At 45.1% G+C, this 20,753-nt stretch overlaps 1 protein-coding gene across 2 annotated transcripts in view; it reads right to left on the bottom strand.

The window, feature by feature from the left end:
- The window catches only part of MGAT5 (mannosyl (alpha-1,6-)-glycoprotein beta-1,6-N-acetyl-glucosaminyltransferase), a 342,867-nt gene that overhangs the window by 187,233 nt on the left and 134,881 nt on the right, over window positions 1–20,753 (bottom strand). The window contains exon 3 of one of the 2 annotated variants that reach the window (XM_023515849.1): window positions 13,794–14,173. In XM_023515849.1, coding sequence (XP_023371617.1) covers window positions 13,794–14,034 — 241 coding nt within the window. In that variant the 5' untranslated portion in view covers window positions 14,035–14,173. Of the gene's footprint in view, window positions 1–13,793; window positions 14,177–20,753 lie in introns of both variants that reach the window. The other variant, XM_012807954.2, reaches the window with a different exon arrangement.

Raw genomic sequence — 20,753 nt, 5'->3', positions numbered from 1 at the left:
ACTCCCACCACACGTTTAACCCCTCTCCTCCCTTCACCCTCCTCTTCTCTCCTTTCTGGGCTATAATTGTGTTATATCTTTCATATGAAAGTGTATGTGATTATATATTGATTTCATAATCATATTGAACACATGGGGTATTTTTTTCCATTCTTGAGATATTTACTAAGAAGAATATGTTCCAGCTCCATCCAGGTAAACATAAAAGAAGTCAAGTCTCCATCTTTTTATGGCTGCATAGTATTCCATGGTATACATATACCACAATTTTTTAATCCATTCATGGGTTGATGGGCACTTAGGCTGCTTCCACGACTTGGCAATTATGAACTGGGTTGCAATAAACATTCTTGTGCAGGTGTCTTTGTTGTAAAGTGATTTTTGGTCGTCTGGATATATACCTAGTAGAAGAATTGCAGGATGGAACGGCAGGTCAACTTTTCGTTCCCTAAGTGTTTTCCAAACTTCTTTCCTGAAGGGACGTATTAGTTTGCACTCTCACCAGCAGTGCAGAAGTGCTCCCTTCTCTCCATATCAGAAGCCAGTTTTTGATATGTAAACTAACCAACCAAAAACTCTGGCTCTGCTATTTCATCATAAAAGGCAATGTTTCTCTGCCTTAACAATCCCAGGGCCAGGTGCCAGGTAACTAGGGGCCACCAATATATCCCAAAGCCCACTGGGCTAGCCAATCCTAAACAGTATAGTCCTAAGAAAGGCTGTCCTAAAACTTCCCCTAGCTGCCTTCTGCCTTCAGATCACCGTGATGTCCTTCCCACAGGGCCCTGAGAGGCAGGTAGTACTATTTGTCTCTAGGACCTGTGAGTATAACATCAGCTTCTATGTCTTCTCTTGTGGCCACATTTGACCAGCCAACTCATAAAGGAATCCTAAAACATACACAAGCTAGCTGTAGCTTTGGTGCAATCAGGTTACAACCACGATTGCAGCTAAGACACTAGAAGGGAACTAATGTTTCCTGAACACCATCATATGCCACTCACAGAGATAATTCTGTTTTATCTTCACATCCTCCCTGTGAGGTATCTATGGCTCCATTTACAGATAAGAAAACTGAGGTTCAAAGACATTAATTAATATGTTAGTGGTTACAAAACTAATAAATCAGAATGAAGCCTTGCCTCAGGTTTTCCTGATTCCCTGAAACCTCACTGGGACCAGCCAGAAGTCAGAACCTAGGTAGGAATAAGGGGTGAATTTTAGAGTCTTTTATCCATAATGGTAGTTAAGGACCTGACTTTGAACCGGACTTCCTGGGCTTGAGTCCTGGCTCTCTGTTCCTGTTTCTTCATCTATAAAAGAGCGACATGAATAAGCTTCCTGCTTGGGGGGTCGTTATGAGGACTCGATGACTTAATATTTATATGCAGTGTTTTGAACACTGCCTAACATACAGTAAGCAGTGCATAACTGCCTGTTAAATATATAAATAAAACTTTCCTCTGGAAAACACTTTCATCCTTCCTAAAGCAGTCTCTCCTTGGGTGATGCAAAGCTGCATCACTTATCCAAAGAGTCATGAGCTCACACCCTCTGGGGTCTGCATGACTCACAGTCTGTCACTGGCACAGTGTTAGTGGGCCTGGACAGTGGGAGTCAGTAACCTGCTCTGCTCTGCCACTAAGTCTAATGAATCAGTGGGCTGCCAGACATCAGCCATGCAGGTGGGAACGGTCATGTGAGAAGCGGCGACGCTCAACATAAAGAAACGCTCCTTGGATTCAGGAGATCAGGCTCTCCATTTCCAGCCTCTCTGCCTGGAGCCTCTATCACCAGCCAACTAGAAGTCAAATAGACCCTAGAATAGCATTTAACTATTATATTGGCAAGTGCAGATAACCAAAGCAGACCTGGCCCTCTAGTACAGGTTAACTCAGGGTTTCTCAACTTTGGCACTACTGACACTTTGGGGCAGATAACTATTGTCATGGGGACTGTCCTGGGCACTGTAAGATGGTTCACAGATTCCCTGGCCTCCACCCACTAAAGGACAGTAGCAACTCCTCAACTATGACAACCAGAAATGATTCCAGACATTGCCCAAATACCCCTTGGGGGGAAAAAATTATCTTCATCTGAGAACCACTGAATTAAGTATATTCTCCCAATACCTGTATTCCCCACTGCCCAAGAGGTATCAAGAGGGAACCACATTCGCAGGGTTATGGGACAGGGGCTGTGAGACTGAGAAGTCCATCAGTAAACATGCACCATGCAGGACTTCCATCCACAGAAGCTCTGCTGCAAATACGCTGGGAAGCAGCAACTTGAGAATTCTGCCTTTCTCCCACGGGACAGCTAACAGAAGACTGGTCTGTGATGGACGCACTATCGTGGGCTGTTAACCTTTTGGAACCATGTTAAAGGCAATAAGACAACTGGACAGAGTCCCCGACCCATAGTCATTGGTGATAGCTATTGGTGGAGCACATATGGGTAGGACACAAAGTTGTCACACTAACAAAATACTATTCTTTCTCACTTCTCTAATTGTAGTCCACCAATAAGTGCGACCTACTATCTCTTGACCCGGTCTGCCACAGACTGACCTTCTGTGACTCTGTGCTGTGGTGTGGATTCAGGAATTCACGAGGGTGAGGAAGGACATGGATGCTGGCCATCCCAACTCCCACACCTCATTTCCTCCTCCACCACCTACCGACCCTTTCTACTTGTCAGCCACCGTGCTAAGCACCTTACATGGATTAGCCCTACAAAGAAAATATGAGGATCATTCCCATTCCCACTTTACAGATGGATAAACCACAGCACAGACAGGCTAAATGATTTGCCCCAGGTGACTACAGACCTAGGACTGAAACACAGATGGTCTCCTTCTAGAGCTGATGGTTCTCACTCACCTTATTCACTGTTTCTTAGGAGCCACCACCGACTTGTCCACCAACAAGCATCTCTGACCTACACTTCTGAATCTACATGTCAAGGATTAACCTCTGGGATTCCACCATGTGTTCTTATTAAATCATATCCCAAACACACCGAAGATGCACTGATGCCACTGTCCCCTGGCAATTCTAGCCACCTCATCACTGCACCTCAGCCAGTGGATGTTGAATTCAAGACTACTAGACGCATCAAATGATCCAAGATTTTAAAAAATTTAAGAGGGGAGGGGGGTAGGTGGGTGGAGGGAGGGTGATTGGTGGGGTCACCTCTATGGTTTATCTTACAAGGGTACAAGTGAATCTTTCTAAAAGCAGAATATGTCTTAATAACTGAGAAAATGACATGAAGGCTACATTAACCAGTTTGATGAGAGTATTTTGAATTGTATGTGAAAACACCAAACTGTACCCTGTGATTGCATTAATATACACAGCTATGATTTAATAATAAAAAAAAATTAAGAATCTCCTTTTCATGTCTTCTGCCTTAATGAAGATGTAGTATAAAGTTACCCCAAACCTGAGATTCTTTAGGCACTTTGCCTGGGTAGGCATGTTCTCTCCCAATACAAAAGGAAAAAAGAGCTCATTTTCAGTGCAAGCAGCTATTTGGGTCATCATTCAAAGCCATTTAAAACAAGATTAGAGATACTGTTAACAAAACACACAAGGACAAAGATAATGTCAAGCCCATCAAATAAGCACTGTGTTACATATAGAAGCAAAAAAAATGGATGAATGTAACAAATGAACTGTAGTCCTCCCAGAAATAAGGCTAAATAAATTACGCCTTTTCTGGTGATGGATGAAATGATTTCTCACCTTCATATTTTAAACTGAAAAAGCTGTTAAAAATTTTATCACAATTTTAAACAAATAATGGAATCTTTCTATTTTAGTCTTAATGGTAACCCTAACCCATTTATCCAATAAGAACTGTATGCCAAAGGATAATTTCTATAGACTTTAAGAGGGTGAAAATATTCCTCCAAGCCCGAGTACACTTTCATATTTATCATTGTGTTTTACAGTTATTAGAGCAGTAAAATGTGTCCTCAGCAGGATTATGATTTTCAGTTACTAATGAGCTTTTAATATTTTGTTTGTGCTTCAAAGCCTCAGCAATAAAAATTTAATCCCAACATTACTATTGCAATTCTGTGTTCTTAAAACTTACATGGTAAAGATAGATCAAAGTAGTTGAAAACATTTAAAATGTCTCTCTGGGGGAAGCAAGCTCTGGTTTTTATCATGCCAGAGTTCTTTGATAAGTGGTGAGATCAATTAATCTGCATTAGAACAGGTGCTCTGACAGCCTCTGTTAAGTTTTTATTTCCAGGAATCCATGACATTAGGGGGTCAGAAGAGGCTGCTGCATCCTTGAAAAGGACAGCCAAGGAGATGTCACTACCAGCCACATTTGCTTCCACATCTGGAATCCAAGGAGAAGAGATCTCAGTAGAGGGCTCTGCTGGCAGAATAAGGATTGTCGATCTATAGCTATCACTGTGAGACTGAGTGGTAAACTCTGATTTCCCAGAGAAATTAGCAAGCAAGGCTGTGCTTGGGGCTCATGCTGTCCTCTGCCCCATTTGCCCTAGGACATGCTTCTAAAGCAGTGGTTCTCAGGCCTGGTACAACAGATACATCACACTCAGCCGGTGGAGTCAGCGTTACCAGGCTGCATCTTCAATGTGCAAAATTTGAACCTGCAGAATCCACCTGGGCCAAGGATTCTGGGCACAGCCAAGGTAGAGACCTACTTTGAAGATGTGGCTGTCATAATTTGATGGCACGAAACCAGAAAAGACTTATATCTAAGCTGCCAAAAATAATTTATATCTGAGTGTGCTCCTAACTCAAACCTTTTCTCGTGGCTGCCCTGAGAGGCAGAGCATGAACAACAGAGCCACAGAATAGCTTCACTCGCTGCTCTGGAGAAACTGGCAAAGACAAGGTGTTAATGAGAAAGGAAGGTGATCACGAAAGAAGAATTAACCCCAACCTCTTATTTCCATTGACTTCCAGGAATGTTGGGTTTTACCAATTGAATATTTTAAAATTAACTTTAGAGTGACTTTCCAAAGAAAGATAATAGTCATAGTAATGACCAAAATGTAGTCCATTCATTATGTACAAGGACATTCAGAGCAATGCTATTTACAAAAGAAAACAGTGTTATCTATTATAGATAAGAATAGGAAACTACCTAAACACCCAACAAAAAGATTAAATTACATTTTATCATCCATTCACGAGACAGAATAAATCTCTAGACTGACTGTAAACTGAAGAGGGCAAAGACCAAGTGGACCTTGTCATCTGTTTATTGCCACTAGCTATTAACATCAGGAGTTCAATGGCTAGTGAATAAAGAGAAGTGTACAGCCATCAGAAATTACCTAACGGCATGAGGACAAAGATTAGCTTAAAAAGTTATATATATATAAAATATCCCAATTTTTATAAAAGCACATACATGCACGCATATATACATATGCCTCTACCGGCAACCACAAAGGTGGGCTGGAGGGAGATCCAAATTTTCTCAGTGGTAAGCTCTGCATTTGGAGTAAAGGGCATTTTTATTCTTTATAATTCCTCAATTATATACAAAAATTACACATGCTCTCAGTCACACATTAAAATTCGCATTGCCTTTCAAGTCACAAAGCGTTAACATACAGTACAGTGAATTCTACTCTCAGGACTCAAAGATACTGCCGCAAGTACCCACCAGAAACATCTCAATGACCCTCACTGCATCATCTCACCTGAATTTTAAAGCAAAATGGCTGGTAATTCACCCTGCATGTGCACTTACAAATGTGCCTTTCACCCGCAGTTGGTCCGGGCAGCAGAGCTTAGACACAAAAGGACAGTGAACGATCATTACCAAAGTCAAAGAGCAGCGCAGATAGTCATTGTCAACTAGCGTTCTCTCCTGGTTTTGAACTACAGATTTAAGCTTGGACCAGAACTTGTACAAAGAAGTGAATGCTATTCCTGGGGTGCTGCAGTGGGTGTCATTGGTTTTCCAGAGAATTTTCCAAGCAGGAGAATTTGAGAAAAGATCATCTCTTGGCCTGTTGATGATCTTAGGCTTTATAGAATCTGTAAATATCCAGAATGGAGTTCTTAGGCTGTTCTCTGAATCTTCCCAACACCTAGCCAGCTATCGAACAGGAGCCAGGCACTTTAACCCTTTGTAACGGAAGAGGTGAGGACTCAGAGGTGGTAAGAGATCAAGCCCATAGACACTTGAGGTCTCCGCCTAACTCTGGGTCCTCATTTTCCCCATTAGAAAAGGGCAGCCTTGCACAACACCCCTTCCTGCTCACCACCCTATACCAGAAACAGAAACAACTGATTACCTGTTTAGATGTACAAGTGCACTTGGCTACACCCTGATCATCTTACAGCCCACAGAGAAAACCTTATCTTTTGAAAGTGGCAATGATAATCACATTTCCTTCTTTAGAATGGTGGTGGCAAACCTGCCTTCCTCTAGGGCACAGCCAGTTTCTTCTCTTTTCTGGTTAGGCCCCTGCCCTGTAAATACCACACAACTGGCTGCTGAAGTCCTATGTTCACAAGTGACCTTGGGTCCACATGGGTAGTTCTGGTTGGGTGGTAATGGACATAGGTACATCCAGGCCAGAATCAGTGAACCAATAGCAACAAATGTACTTCATTAATCTAAGAGCTTTAATAAATGTGTCATTTATAATCTTTACAACAAGCCTATGAGGTCAGTAATATTATATCTCCTGCTTCACAGAAGAGGGGGTAGGCTTTTAAAAGATCAGTGACCTGCTCAAGGTCACACATCCAGTAAGGAGTGTACCCTCCTCCCCCCACCCCACACAGACACTCTCAAACTCTCTCCCAGAACGAACAACGGCTCCTATCTCAGGTTCCCACATAAGAGCTCATCGGAGCCTCTTGGATAGAGTTCGTAGGGTATTCCTTCTCATCTCCTGCTTTGCTAAAACCATCACTATGGCTTTCAAATTAGGCCCAGCTGTAACTGTCTCACACAGTCACAGAGTCCTGCTGGGTGTCATAGGACCTACTGCTATTCATTCACGGCTCCTGTTATGTGCCAGGCACCATTATGTGCTACAGCCTGGGGCACAGTGGGGAGCAAAACAGACCAGAGTCCCTGCCCTCCCTGGGCTGATGTTCTAAGTGGGAAAGAGATGGTTAGCCCAAGTGATAATATGCAGCACTAGGTAGCTTGAGTATTAGAATGACAGTGCCCTCCTGGGAAGGACATCAGGCACACTGCTCTGGAACACAGAATGGAAGAGAAAACGAGATGGAGGGAAGAGCAAATACGGAGGCTCAGAGAAAGGAGACCACTTAGTCACCTCCAACAGTCTCATCCTAGAAGACAGCTGGGGGTGTGAGCTAAGGGTTAGTGTGTACAGAGTTCTCTAGGGTGCCTGCAACAGCATGAGATCTGCCCTGTGGCTCTGACAAAGGGCAGGAGGGAGGTCAGGGGGGCCACATGACTATGGCCACCAAGTAAGGTAAGGAACACCCTGAGCCTCAGACCCCCGTACACGTGTTTCCTCGGCAGCCCAGACTGAAGCAGTGGTGCGGCATGAAATAAAAGGTCTCGATGACAAGAGATCAGGAGAATAAGCCCTTAGTCTGTTTTTACTCCTCCCATCTGTAAAACTCCTGAGGTCTTCCTTAGACTTCTGGACTGGGCTGGGTGTGTCTGTGAACTTGACCTAGCTTTGATGAGGTTGCTGGGCGGGCTGGATTCCACCACAGGATGGCTGGACAAGTCCCAAGCCACAAAGAGGCCCATTTTTAGGTTCCAAGTTGGTTAGAGCAGAAAACCCTTTCTGTGATCACACCAGCCACGTCAACGTGCAGTCTGTGAGGCCGCCTCAGACCCACCCTACAGCCCAGCTGTTCTCTTTCCCGCCAGTTTCACTCTGAGAACAGGGTAGGGAGTTTCAGCTTCAGCACTGGTGGTTTTCCACATCACCCTACAAAAGCCCCAGCCCTCTAAAAACAGTCCCTTGACCATATTAGTAGGAACAGAGGCAAAAAGTAATAATGAAACAAAAACCTCACCTTTAACAAGTTTACATCTCTAATGAAATCCAACCTTTTTTCCTTTTCTTTTTCAGAGAAATGGAAAGGAACACTTGCAAAAGTTCTTCTCCAACCTGAGAACGTCACCTGGATCTGCAACAGAGCAGCCTCTGGCCGCCCTGAACGGGGCTAACATTATGAGGTTCCCAGGACACTGAGGGCCACCAGAAGCCAGAGCAGTTGCCTCCCCAGGGTCCCTGGGTTCCAACCCCATCATGTGACTCCCTAAGGAACCAGGAGGAACCTCCTTGTGTGAAGGCCAGATTCACCCACAAGATCATCTCACCCTTCCCCTTACCTCCTAGCACATGGGGTCCACAGCCTGTAGGGCCCTGCCCAAGCTGCCTGCTGGTCCACCCTTGACACCTTACATGCTGCTCCCTGCATCCCAACTATAGCCACCTCCCTTCTGTCCCTGGAGTGCACATGCTGGCCTTTGGGCCCGGCACATACCACCCCAGCTATAGCCACCTCCCTTCTGTCCCTGGCACCCTCTGCCTCAAGCTCCTTCCTCCCACCCAGCCTGGCTGCTCCTTGACGTCATTCAGGTCAAAAACACCTCCTGAGAGAGGTCTTCTCTGATCTTCCAACAGCAAAGTGGACCCTCTGGGATTTTTAATCACACCCCCCCCCCAGTGTCATTTTTCTGCCTGAAATTTCCTATTTGACATTCTTCTGTTTCTCCCTTCCCAGCCACAACAGCAGGGAGTTTGCCAGTTTTCCCAGCTGTATGCACAAAGCCTAGACAGCCTGACGCACACACCAGCCAACAACAGGTACTTCCCCCAGGGCCAGGCTTGAAGGATACGAGCCCGGGGAAGAGGTGTGTCTAGGCCTAAGCAGCCCAGGGAGGAGCAGGCAGCAGGCAGAGGGGATGTGCAGTGGGGGCCGGCAGAGAACTGAGAGCCCACAGCACCCTCAGTCTGAGCTGGTGGCCTTCCCAGGGCAATGTCCTGGCAGAGAAGCAGGCAAGACAAATCAGGGTTAATAAGATGTGGATGGACCACGAAGGGGAGTTTCACCTCACCTCAGGTTTCCATTACAATCAGAGAACAGAAGTGGCCAGGCAGTCCTGCTAGATAAGAAGTGACCATTGGGGATCAGAATTTGGGTCAGGTTGTTAGAGACAGGGATCAATTCACCTTTGAAACAAAGACCAGCATTGACTGGGGTGAATGACACCATTTGTGATGCAATTCCTGTGACATCATTGATAGGCATAGCCTGGGCCACACTGGCCTAGGAGATGCAAACAAGGCCCAATTGCAGTGGGCTCCAGCTTCACACGGGCTTGGGAGGTGAGTGCCAATGCACAGACATGCCAGCCGCACCCCTAGAATGAATGCCATCGCTATTCCACACCGGCTGCTGAGAGATCATCCAGGAACCACTTTTGAATTAACAAGTTGCCAAAGAAGTTCAGAAGTCTCTTTTCAAATAGAATTAGGACAGGTGAGGACGGGAAGATACTCTTTGGAAGTTTGTCTCTTATTCAGTACCAAACTGGCACCTGACATCAGGCACCTGACATCAGGCACCTGACATCAGGCACCTGGCCTACAGTGCCTCACTCAAGCTTCACAGTCCTTGCTGAAAGGTACTGATGCCCCACTTTAAAAGTTGTTTATGCTCAAAGACCCACGCCATGCAGGCAGGATGCCGCAAAGCCAAACCAGTTGGCTCCAAACACTTAAACTCCTAACCACTACCCACCTCAACCTGCCACTCAGAAGCAGCTTTTCTAGAGGCCAGAAAAATGCTGCATTTGCATGTATATCTCATGAAAATGTCTTAAGTGAATCTCCAAAGGCAGAGATAAAGGAGATTGCTGATCTTAAAAAAATAATAATTCTCAGAAGCAAAAAGACTCACCCAGGTTCTATCTATATCCAGGTCAGGGTTTGACAAACACTTTTGGCCAAGGACCAGACAGTAAATATTTTAGCTTTGCAGTCTTTACGATAATTACTCAACTATGCCACTGTTGTGGTGCAAAACCACCACAGGTGACACAGAAACAAGTGGTGTGGCTGTGTTCTGTCAACACTTGCTTACAAAAACAGGGAAACAGGGACCAAGGAGGGTTTGCCCCATAGGCCATGATTTGCTGACTCTGCCTTAGACCACAGGAGACCTGGCAAATAGTTAAGTCATTGAGAAACAAGATTAGATGAGTGTTTAGAATAACCTATGCTGACTGATAGAAGATGGGCTCAGAATGATTCAAGTGTTCTGCGAAATAAACACTGGTATTATCATGTTTCTCTGTTAGTGCATTTGCTAGAAGCAAATGGCAGATGCTGTGTTCCAATAAAACTTTGTTCACACAATCAGTAGAGGTCTAAGTTTGGTCCCTAGGTCACTGTTTGCTGAACCCTGATGCTTTAACATCTCAAGTCAGAAATTCTAATAAATCAATAATCATCTAAAATCAGCTACTTAAGTTCCTCAAACACCTGCCACAGACACTGAAGGCCCATTTATAACACCCTGAAAGCCTCTGATTAGACCATTAGTGCAGTGGTTCTCTAAGGTTGCAGAGATGAGAGAAGTGACTTTTTTCTCTGTTAACAGGATTCATTCAAACCAGACACAAATCCCAACCACACAGGAGCAACTCTTTACTCTTTCAAAGCAGACATCTAGGCAGTGCACTGCACATGGGCTGTACTGGTGGCAGGAAGAGAGACTAAAAACCAATGGCCCCTGCATCCTTGTCCCTGCCTTGTCAGCAGCGCTAAACCACCGAACATCCTGCAGCCTCCGCACCGCCAGGGTTGACTGCCTGTCAAGGTTACTGACAGATTCCAGGGAAGCACATGTCATCAGAATGACTCTCCAACTTTCCAGGACAGGCCCTGGACTATGCCAACCCCCGGGTATAATGCTCTTGGCTCAGTCTAAGTTGTTGGTCCTTGGAACTAGAAAGCAAAGAGAAGGCAAGGCTGTCAAATCTGAAATAACAAAGCCCAGTTATCTGCTTGAGAATGTCCTTAAGAAGAGGGTGCTGGACAGTGTTTGTGGTTTCCACCCTTAGTGCAATGGTTCTCTGGGGTTGCAGGGAGGGAGGCAATTACTCCCCCCCTGTCTGGGGATACCTTTTATTGTTACAACCAGAGAAGTACCACTACCACTTAGTGGGTAGAGACCCCAGAGATGCCAGTAAAATCTTACTATGCATATTTGCCCCACCTAGCAAAGACTCACCCAGCCCAAAACATCAATAGTACCCACTAAGAAACCCCATCTTAGTGGGATCTCACATTGTGAAGACCCCAAATACCTCCAGCAAATACCCATGGTCCAATTAAGTTCCAGAAACTCAGCTCTAAAGACCATTTTGACTGACATGTTAAGTTGATTAGATGAAAAAGAAAACAGTGAGAGTCAGACCAGCTAAGGTGACCTGTTTGTTGTTTTCGAGAAAAACATTACTTTGCTGAGGTTCATCTATAAAGGGAGCATGTGGAAATAAATAATTTCTACAATTTCTTTGTGATGCAAAGTCTTGTGATTATTAGCATAGTAGGGGGTTGAGATTCTAAGGGACTATTTAGGGGTTTGGGCTAACTTTAAAGAATATTTCTGTGAGGCTGAAAAGCTAAAAACAGATCATCATCCTTTAGAATGTGGAGGAAGCCTTCCTTGTGAGATTTTCTGACAGTACACAATAAAGAAAAATAGCTCAATGACTAGAGAAATTGGAAGTCCACAAATCTGCTACTCCTGTGGCTTCTTCCTGACTACGGGAAAGGTTTGAGAGACTGAGATACGTGAGAGGAGCAAGTTACTACTGAGTGACTCTCGTTTCCTACCAAAGCTATAACATGAAAAGAAACTTTCCAACAGCACCTGTGTTACTGGTCACATCACACACATTGGTAACATTAATGGTGACAACCGGCTTTGTTTCTTTCTGAGTGTTTGCATATACTACTGTGGAAATGTTATAGAAGATGTTAGTACATGAATAATGTTAAAATGCACCCTCCAGTCCCAGGGTGGTGGCTCACACCTGTAATACCAGCACTTTGTGAGGGTGAGGCAGGAGGATCACTTGAGGTCAGGAGTTCAAGAGCAGTCTGAGCAACATCATGAGGCCCCATGTCTAGAAAAAGACAGAAAAATTAGCCGTGTCTGGTGGCACATACCCCTAGCCTCAACTACTCAGGAGGCTGAGGCAGGAGGATGGATCGAGCCTAAGTGTTTGAGGTTGCAGTGAGCCGTGATGACACCACAGCACTCCAGCCTGGGCAACAAAGTGAGAGCCCACTGTGCACACACACACACATTCTGAAAAACTATCTAGTTGTTTTTCTGTGTGGGCTCTCAAAAAATGGAGCCTCAATTTTCTAAATTTATCAGATCAAAAAAGGTTTTCAGACATTCAAACCTAATGCCTAGATACTTTGAATAGATTCAAAGCAGATATGTGTGATCGAATACTAACCACTGAGGAATTTCTACATTGTTTCTTAGAAGTATAACCATTTACTCCTTACAAATATATATACATAATAAGTTTATTTTACATATTGAATTTTGAAAACCAAGTTTTTCGGATCTGTTCAAAGAGAAAAGATACATGTATAATCGAGGCTGATTTCTGGCATTTGAATTCTGCCTGTGCTGAACTGAACTTGTTGCTCTACGATCTTAGGAATCAGCATCTGAACTCTGTATACTTCAGGGCACATTGCTTGACAGGAACACCAACCTTCTCTACCTCACCATTCTTGTATCTCATTTATATTATTTGTCCCAAACACGGAGACCAGAGAATCCTCAATTCAATGACTAGATTTGCTACTGACCAATAACGACAGGTCACCTTCTTCAGACCAAATCTGCTATAAATACTCATAGCCACAGGAAGGCTGAGATGGAGATTTGCCAAAGCATGGTATGATGCTATTTGCACGTTCCATTTGCAATTTTGTTTTGTAAGTATCTGTGTATATATATTTTATGTGTGTATATATAACATAGCAAAGCTACACACTGAAGTGTTATGTTACTGCCTGAGGTAGCAGACTTGTGTGATTTTTTTTCCTTTGTCTATGTCTTCCAACTTTTTCTATATTAAGCATAACTTTTCCTAAAGAAAAAAGTTATATTCCATATGTGTAGTTTTTACTTTACATAAAGAATTTAAGGCACCCAAGAAAAAAGCAACAAGTACAAAGATTTTTTTTCCCAAAATGAGTGCAGTTAGAGATAATAGCAAGACACAAGAGAAATAAAATCTGAAGAAGCCAAAGGTTATAGGTCTTAGCCTGCACGTAAGTGCCAACATCCTATATATTGGCTGAAGGGAGGCACTGGTTTGGCTTTAAATTTACTGGTTTCCATAGAACATTCCTCTCCACTCTAGTCACCTTGCCCCCACCAGCCTTAATTAAGTTTTGCTTAGGGGAAGGTCGTAGGGATGTTTTCTGACATTCCCTGAACTCACTCCCACATGGACCATGCAGTCCCAGAAACCTGTTGCAGGAGGAAACGCTGGTTGCAAATCTATCCAGGAGAGCACCAATGGTACTAACCAGTCCTAGGGGAAGTGTCTGTGTGTACAAGAGCTCAGAATCCCTAAAGGGCTGTCACTTTAACTTTCTAAAAGTGCCCCTGTGTGTGTAATTCCCCACCCATGTAGCCAGTGGTGAGGGATATTCAAGACCAAGTTCTGGAACCTCTGGGGTCCTGTTGAGGCCAAGGCACACTTCAATGCAGAAGTCCCACCAGCACGGCTCTTACCATAAGCTGTCATGACACCAGCATATGGTCCATCCACCACGTTCCTGTTTTCTTCTGCCAGAGCCTTGATGTACCTTTTGCTGAGGTCCAGGATCTGCTCACGTAGCATGGAGCTGCTTTCAGGCTGAGTTCGCTGTTGGATGGTAAAATGCAGGAGCATCATACCCCAAATGAAGCCGAAAGTCACCAGGAAAAAGCCTAGCTTCTGAGAGGACAACTTCCACGGAGTGAAGAGAGCCATTGCTCTCCAGCAACTTCACCTGCCCTCTGCTCTTAACGCGTGCAAGGCAGACACGAATTCATGGTGCAGGCTGCGTGCGCGAGTCTGCTGGCCTCACTCCGGCTCTTGCGTCAGCCAGTTTCCTTTCCTCTCTTCCATTCTGCTGTGGAGGAGGAAAAAAGTTAGCAACGGGGTCGCGGCAAACCACAGCACAATAAGCCAGAAGCCATACTTTTTACTTGCATAGCTCTAAATAGAAGTCAACTTTTTAAAAGTTGCTGGTTTAATACCTTGGGATTCCGGGATCTGTAAGCTGTGGGGGAATCTGGCTCAGTGACAAGAAGCTGGGCAAACACAGAAGAGGAAGTGGGTATCTGTGTACAGGTATAGCGGGTCTGTCCAGTCTGGACCAAGGTCAAAACAAGAAGCTTGCTTTGAAAGTGGGGAGGAGACAGAAAGGTCTTTCACTGAATGTCAGCAAAACCCCAAGTGGAGGGTGGAGTTCTATCACCATCAGGCACTCTTGTAGGTCTGAAACTTGAACTTAGAGTCATTATGTGCTGCTGGCAAGGATGAGAGCATGCAGCTGGCAAGGTGAGCAAGAAAGTAGATGCCCCCTCCGGGGTAATCAGACAATGGAGGGGGAGCGAGCCCCCATTTCATTTAAACACGGCCAGCTTTCTTTATCACAGAGAGCGGAGATGACTCTTGGGGCGACCAGGTAGCCTCTCCCCCATCAGCACAGAGAGGACATGCCAGAGGTACAGCTAGGTGTCTTGCTGTTCCAGCCTGGAACAAAAGCCGCACCCCACTGCTCACTTGCACACTGCAGCTCAGGAAACGTGGACCGCCCAGCAGGCAGCCTTTCTGTGGTTCTCACTTTCACTCCTGCCGTGAGGCAAAAGGAGACTTTAGAAGGCAGAGTAGTTTCAATACTAATGTGACCAGCTCCTACCCAATACCGGCAGAGTTTGGGCCACCCTTTCCACTCAGGGCTTCCTACAACAAGGGGCTGAGTACAGGGTGCAAATGGGTACCGCATGCCCAGACTTCAACCCCTTCAGCCAGGGCACTGGGCCCAAGAACCAGCCAGCTTACAAACAGCACCCTTTTTTTAAGTAACACTCAAGAGAGAGGCTGAGCAATGACCCCAACAAAGGACTAACACAAGACATATTAGAGGGTGTACATGTTTCATTTCGAAGGATTCTTTGCAAGACACCCAAGAGGAAATCCGTAGCCGGGTCTTAGAGCAATTAGCTTTCAGAGTGTGCAATGCCACAGACGTCTCTCCGTGCCTACCAATACAGCAATTAGTTGGTTGTATTACTCATAATAAAAGCAGATAGTAAATAAGTTCGTGCTATGCCCCAGGCATTGCAACAAACCCTTCATGCCTTAGCTTGCTAAATCCTTATAAAAGTTCTATACAGTAAGAAGTATTAATATGATCATCTCTGTCTTATAAGAAACAAATGAGATGAGAAAATAAAAGCATAGGGAGATTAACTTGGCAGAGATCAGTCAGCTCTGTGACAGAGAAGGATCATAAATAAACCACACCCCCTTCCCCTGGCCATCCCTACTTCCCCAAGCACCTGTTTGTATGTGGTCAAGAATGGTTGGCATATGCTTAAAGGGTTATGAAAAGCAACAAGGAAAAAAATGCTACACACACTATATAGTCCACAAAGCCTAAGGCATTTACTATCTGCCCCTTAACAGAAAAGGTTTACCAACTTCTCAGAGCCACTGGCCCAGGATTCAAAGTGTGGTGAATGTACCAACAGCACCATTGCCGGTGAGAAATACATGTCTCAGGCCCCACCCTGTACCTATGGAAGCAGCAACTCTGGGGCAGGAGGTCCAAGACTGTGCTTTACAAGCCCTCCAGAGGATGGTGAGCATGGTTAAGTTTTAAAGCCTCTGATCCAGACAGCCATACGTTTTGTCACTATGCAGCACCACCAACACGAGACCCAAACTCCACCTCACACTACTTTATCAGTTCCTCTGCCGTGGGTCCCACCCCCATACATCTGCTAGTCTGTCATCACCATAAACTCTGCACATCATTCTTCAGGCATCTCTTCCCACCTGGCCCCCTCACTTTCTGTATTAGGAAAATCCAAACCCAGCCTGTTTCCCCAGGCCCACCTGCTTCAGACCACTGTCCCCATGGCTCCTGCCTGTGATACTTCATTCCTAGTCTGATGGCTGATGATGGAATACTATTCTGCCATGAAAAAAAGAATCCTGCCATTCACTGAAACATGGATGAATGTGGAGGGCATCATGGTAAATGAAATGAGCCAGGCACAGAAAGACAAATACTGCAAGATCCCAGTCACATGTGAAAGGTACTAAGTTAATCTCAGAGTAGAAGAGTGGATAGGGAGGGAAGAGAGGGGTATAGGGAGAGCTTGGTCAATAGGTACTGAGCTACAGTTAGATGAATGTAATAAGTTCTAGTGTTCTGTTGCACAGCAGGACGACTAGAGTCAACAATATATTTCAAACTAGCTAGAAGAAAGGATTCTGAATGTCCTCACCACAAATAAATGGGAATTGTTTAAGGTTATGGATATGCTAATCACCCTAAATAGATCATGACATGACTTGCATTGAACAGCACCCACAAGTACATACCAAGCTTGGCGCCATCAGGCTGGGGAACTGAACAATGAGCAAGACGGAGCTCCCAGGGCAAGCTGGTATGCAGAAAGCCAGCCTGCTAACTAGGGGCTGCCCCTAATTCCTCAGGAAGTGGCTGCACTTCCTTTTTGATAACCTGGACTCATTAGTTCACATACCCCAGGGCTGAAGGGACTTTCCCAGGGCAAGTAAATGCAGTGTTATACCAAGAAAGGCAGTCTCCTGATGACTTGCCTTTACTACTTTAGAAGAAAACATGTACTGCTGGGCAGGAATTACCCGCCTGTTTCAGGTAGGACGCCCCGCTCCACACTTCAACTAACTCTGTGGAAGAGGCAGCTCAAAAGGGCAGAGTTAAAGCAGAAGGATGGGCTAGGCCCAGGGACCCCACACAGGCTCATTAGAAAGTGGAAAGCTCTTCCACCTTTGTCTGGGGCAGGGTCAGAACCACCTATGGGGGAGCCTCCAACCACAGCTGCAGTTGGCTGTGCATACTTACCTAAGACTGGTCTGGGCCCCACATTGAATACAAATGCAAACAAAAGCTCAGAAGCCAGACAAAAAAAGGTTCCTACATTAAAAAAAAAAAAAAGGGGGTCCTTGTATAATTTTCTCAATATCTGCTACCACAGATAAGATTCATAGCCCAAGCCAGGTGCAGTTAGATGCCCCTAATAGATTGTATATTCCAGGGGCAAAAAGATGGCCAAGAACCCAGCCTTGCTCAAGACACGCCAATTTACTGAGAAATTTTCTAGTTGTAAGGAGTTCAGAATACAGTTCTGACTGCCAAGGGCCTGGATTTAAGTGACTATGGAATTTTCTCCAGCAGAATGTAGAGTCTGAAATAACAGAAACCATAAAAAGCAGAGACAAAGCCCGCATAGAGAATTACATTAGAATTCATCTCTATGATGCCCATTAAGACAGACTTTAAGACTTTTCAAAAACCTTATTCAGGAGCCACCCTCCCCCAAGTTAATAGGAGGATAATGAAGATGCAGGACACTCATCCTCAGTCTCCTGCCAAAAGGACCATGATGATAATCAGCAATAGGCAGGCCATTAATGTAGAAGCACCAGGCCAACAGTGATCAAAAAGTTAGAGCTCCAGGAACAATCTGCGTGCCTGCAGACCCCCCCCCACACACACACACAGCCTCCAGACCCCCTCACAGCTGGGTTCTCTAGCTAATAAGTACACAAAAGAGACTCTCAAAAGGACCTGGTTGCAAACCAGAATGATGAATGCCCAGGGCCATGACTACAGCAGTTCACCTCCAAAAAGAAGTTTGCACTAAGTCTGGTTGCTGTATTAACCGTACCAGTATACATCCCTTTATCCACCTCCTTACTGTAAGAGTAGCATTCCCCTACTTCCTTCCCACTCTCTCCTCAACACAATAAAATCTGGCTTCCACCTTTCCAGAAGTGGCCAAAGATCTTTGGCCAGGAGAATGTGTCAGTTCTTCTCCACCCCTCCCACCACGAAAGCATGCTCAGCATTAGCAGAAATGCAAACCAACACCACAATAAGATATACCCATTAGGATGGCTATAATTTTAAAATACAGAAAGAACAAATGGGTGATGAGGATGTGGAGAAATTAGAAGCTTCATACTGTTGGTAAGAATATAAAATGGTACAGCCAATGTGGAAAAAAAGTCTGGCAGTTCCTCACATAGGCAAACATGGAGTTTCCATGACACACACCATTATGCTCCCAGGAATGCTCCCAAGAGAAATGAAGCACATATCCCAACAAAAACTGGTATACAAAATGTTCGTAGTGGCATTATGTGTATTCTTAATAGACAAAAAGCAAAACCACTCAAATATCTCTCCACTGAAGAATGGATACACAAAACTGGTATATGTATGCAACAGAATTTTAGCCATAAAAATGAAGACCTGATGATGCTACAACATGGATGACCTTGAAAACATTAGGCTGTCGGGGAAAGACAGTCACAAAAATCCACACAGTATGCAATTCCACTTATATGCAATGTCTAGAACAGAGAAATCTATAAAGGCAAAAAATACATTAGCAGTCACTTAGGGCTGGGGAGGTGGAGAGTAGGGGAACCGGAGGTGATAGTTAAGGCATGCAGGGTTTCCTTGAGAGGTAACAAAAATGTTCTAAAAATGGACTGTGATGAGAGGTACCTAATGCTCCTAAAAGCTGTGGAGTTGTTCACTTTAAATTCGAGAGAGATAGGATATGTGGACCGCATCTCAGTAAAGCTATTTGTCCCATCTCTAAAGCAGGGGAAGGAGTAGGAGCTACACTTGGAGCAGGTGGTCGAGCCCCCGGATGCTACAGCCCTTTCCCTCAGTCCCAAGACAACACAGCCAAGACCATGCTGGCCTGGCGACAGAAAATGAGTCATCCACTTCCAGGTCTCCGACATGGCTGACCTACAACCTCTAGGTCATCCTCCCAGACTTCCTTTCAGATAGCAGCAGCCCCACCCTATCTGGCAGATGCCAATTTCTCAACCCACCTCAGAACACTGAGAAACAGCCCGGTTCCAATGGATCAAGAACCGGACTTACACGGTAGGTTCTTCAGGTGGCCATCCATGTCTTGGAGGTCCCATTTTTCACACCAGGACCTGCCTCTTCAGAGGACGAATGAAAGTAGAAGTGTCTGTCCCTTCAGAAGCGATGCCAGCCTCAAGCACACAGATTTGGTTTTTTCCAACAGTCTCACAGGACAGTGCCACTGCAGCCCACTAATGCCTCATTCCCATGGGATGGCACTGCTCTCGCTTCAGAGACATGTTTGATCCTCTATGTACAACACCTGAACTACTTCACATCCTTCTGTAATGAAGGATAGGAGGTCTACCATTAGCTGCATCTATGCGATAATGCTCCTGAAATCCCGAGTCTCCTGTGTATACCCAGCTTACCTTGGGAAATCCCATCCTTACCTCCAGCCTCACAATTCAACACTGCCTCCTGCACAGAGCCTCCACAGCTCCCCAGACTGAGGACAGTGCTGCCTCCTCCTCAGAGTGCCCACAGCAGCTGGCGCTCCTTCTGAAGAGCCCCTCACCTCAGCAGGATCAGCCTGTTTTACCCCTCCCATGGGCCCTGGGAGGTCCCCAAAGACAAAAAGTGCTGGTGATGGCCATACCTTGTACAGAGTGGGTGGTCATTAAAGTGTTTGCCAGATAAGAGGACGAGACAGTGCAAATGAGATGCAGAAACAGGAATGAGTGGGATGACGACCGCCTCCTGGAGTGAGGCCCAAGGGGGCCAGGAATGCTGAGAGCACACTTGCCTCTACTCGTTGGAAGCATTTATCCTCAGATCTCATCCGCAGCAATGAAAGATCCTTGTGCCCTTGAATAGGAGGGGGTTAAAATAAGGCAGGTATGGTGGCAGAGAGGTATTAACAGAAGAAAGCGGAGAGTGGGGGGAAGCTCCAGAAAAGAATTATACAAGGACCATGGTACTGAGACTCTGGGAACAAAAAGACATCCAAGACAAGGGATTAGGGGTGGGGGAAGCAAACAGGGAACTCTCCCTCTGAAGCAACTTGTCGCAATTTGGGCATTTACAGAATCACTCTATGCCAGGATGACCAGAAGGGGGTTCTTGCAGCTGCCCCTCACTACCCTGCCTCAACTACCTAGAAATCTTTGGTCTGCAGCTTGTTCTGTCCATTGACATCGTGTAGTCCTAGACAAGTCTATGTTAGTTTCTGCATGTATAAAATGGAGAAAGTTCTAGAACCACAGAACACAATGCTGGATGAGTAGAGGTGAATGGGCCAAGTAACTGGTCTCACACTGTGTTCCACTGGTTCTCAAACTATGCTCCGAAAGTCTTCAAGAGTTCCCAGAGATGTTACAGAAGTTCCACAAAAGTTTTGATTGAGTTCTTCTTTGTTTAAAATGTTTTCTAAAAAATTTGTTTTATACGTTTCCATGCCAAATCCTAGGACAATAGAGACAGTCAACATACATATCAATTTGTACTGAATAGACCCAGAACTAAATTGCCCTCCTATCTCTGTATGCGTGAACTTTGAATTCCTACTATTGGTAAGAAAGTTAATGCTCGGTAGTGG

Source organism: Otolemur garnettii, unplaced genomic scaffold (assembly GCF_000181295.1).
Source record: "Otolemur garnettii isolate 467f Iridium unplaced genomic scaffold, OtoGar3 scaffold00080, whole genome shotgun sequence".
Classification (NCBI taxonomy): domain Eukaryota; kingdom Metazoa; phylum Chordata; class Mammalia; order Primates; family Galagidae; genus Otolemur; species Otolemur garnettii.
The sequence above is the reverse complement of the archived record's forward strand: the minus strand, read 5'-3'. Positions and strand labels throughout refer to the sequence as shown.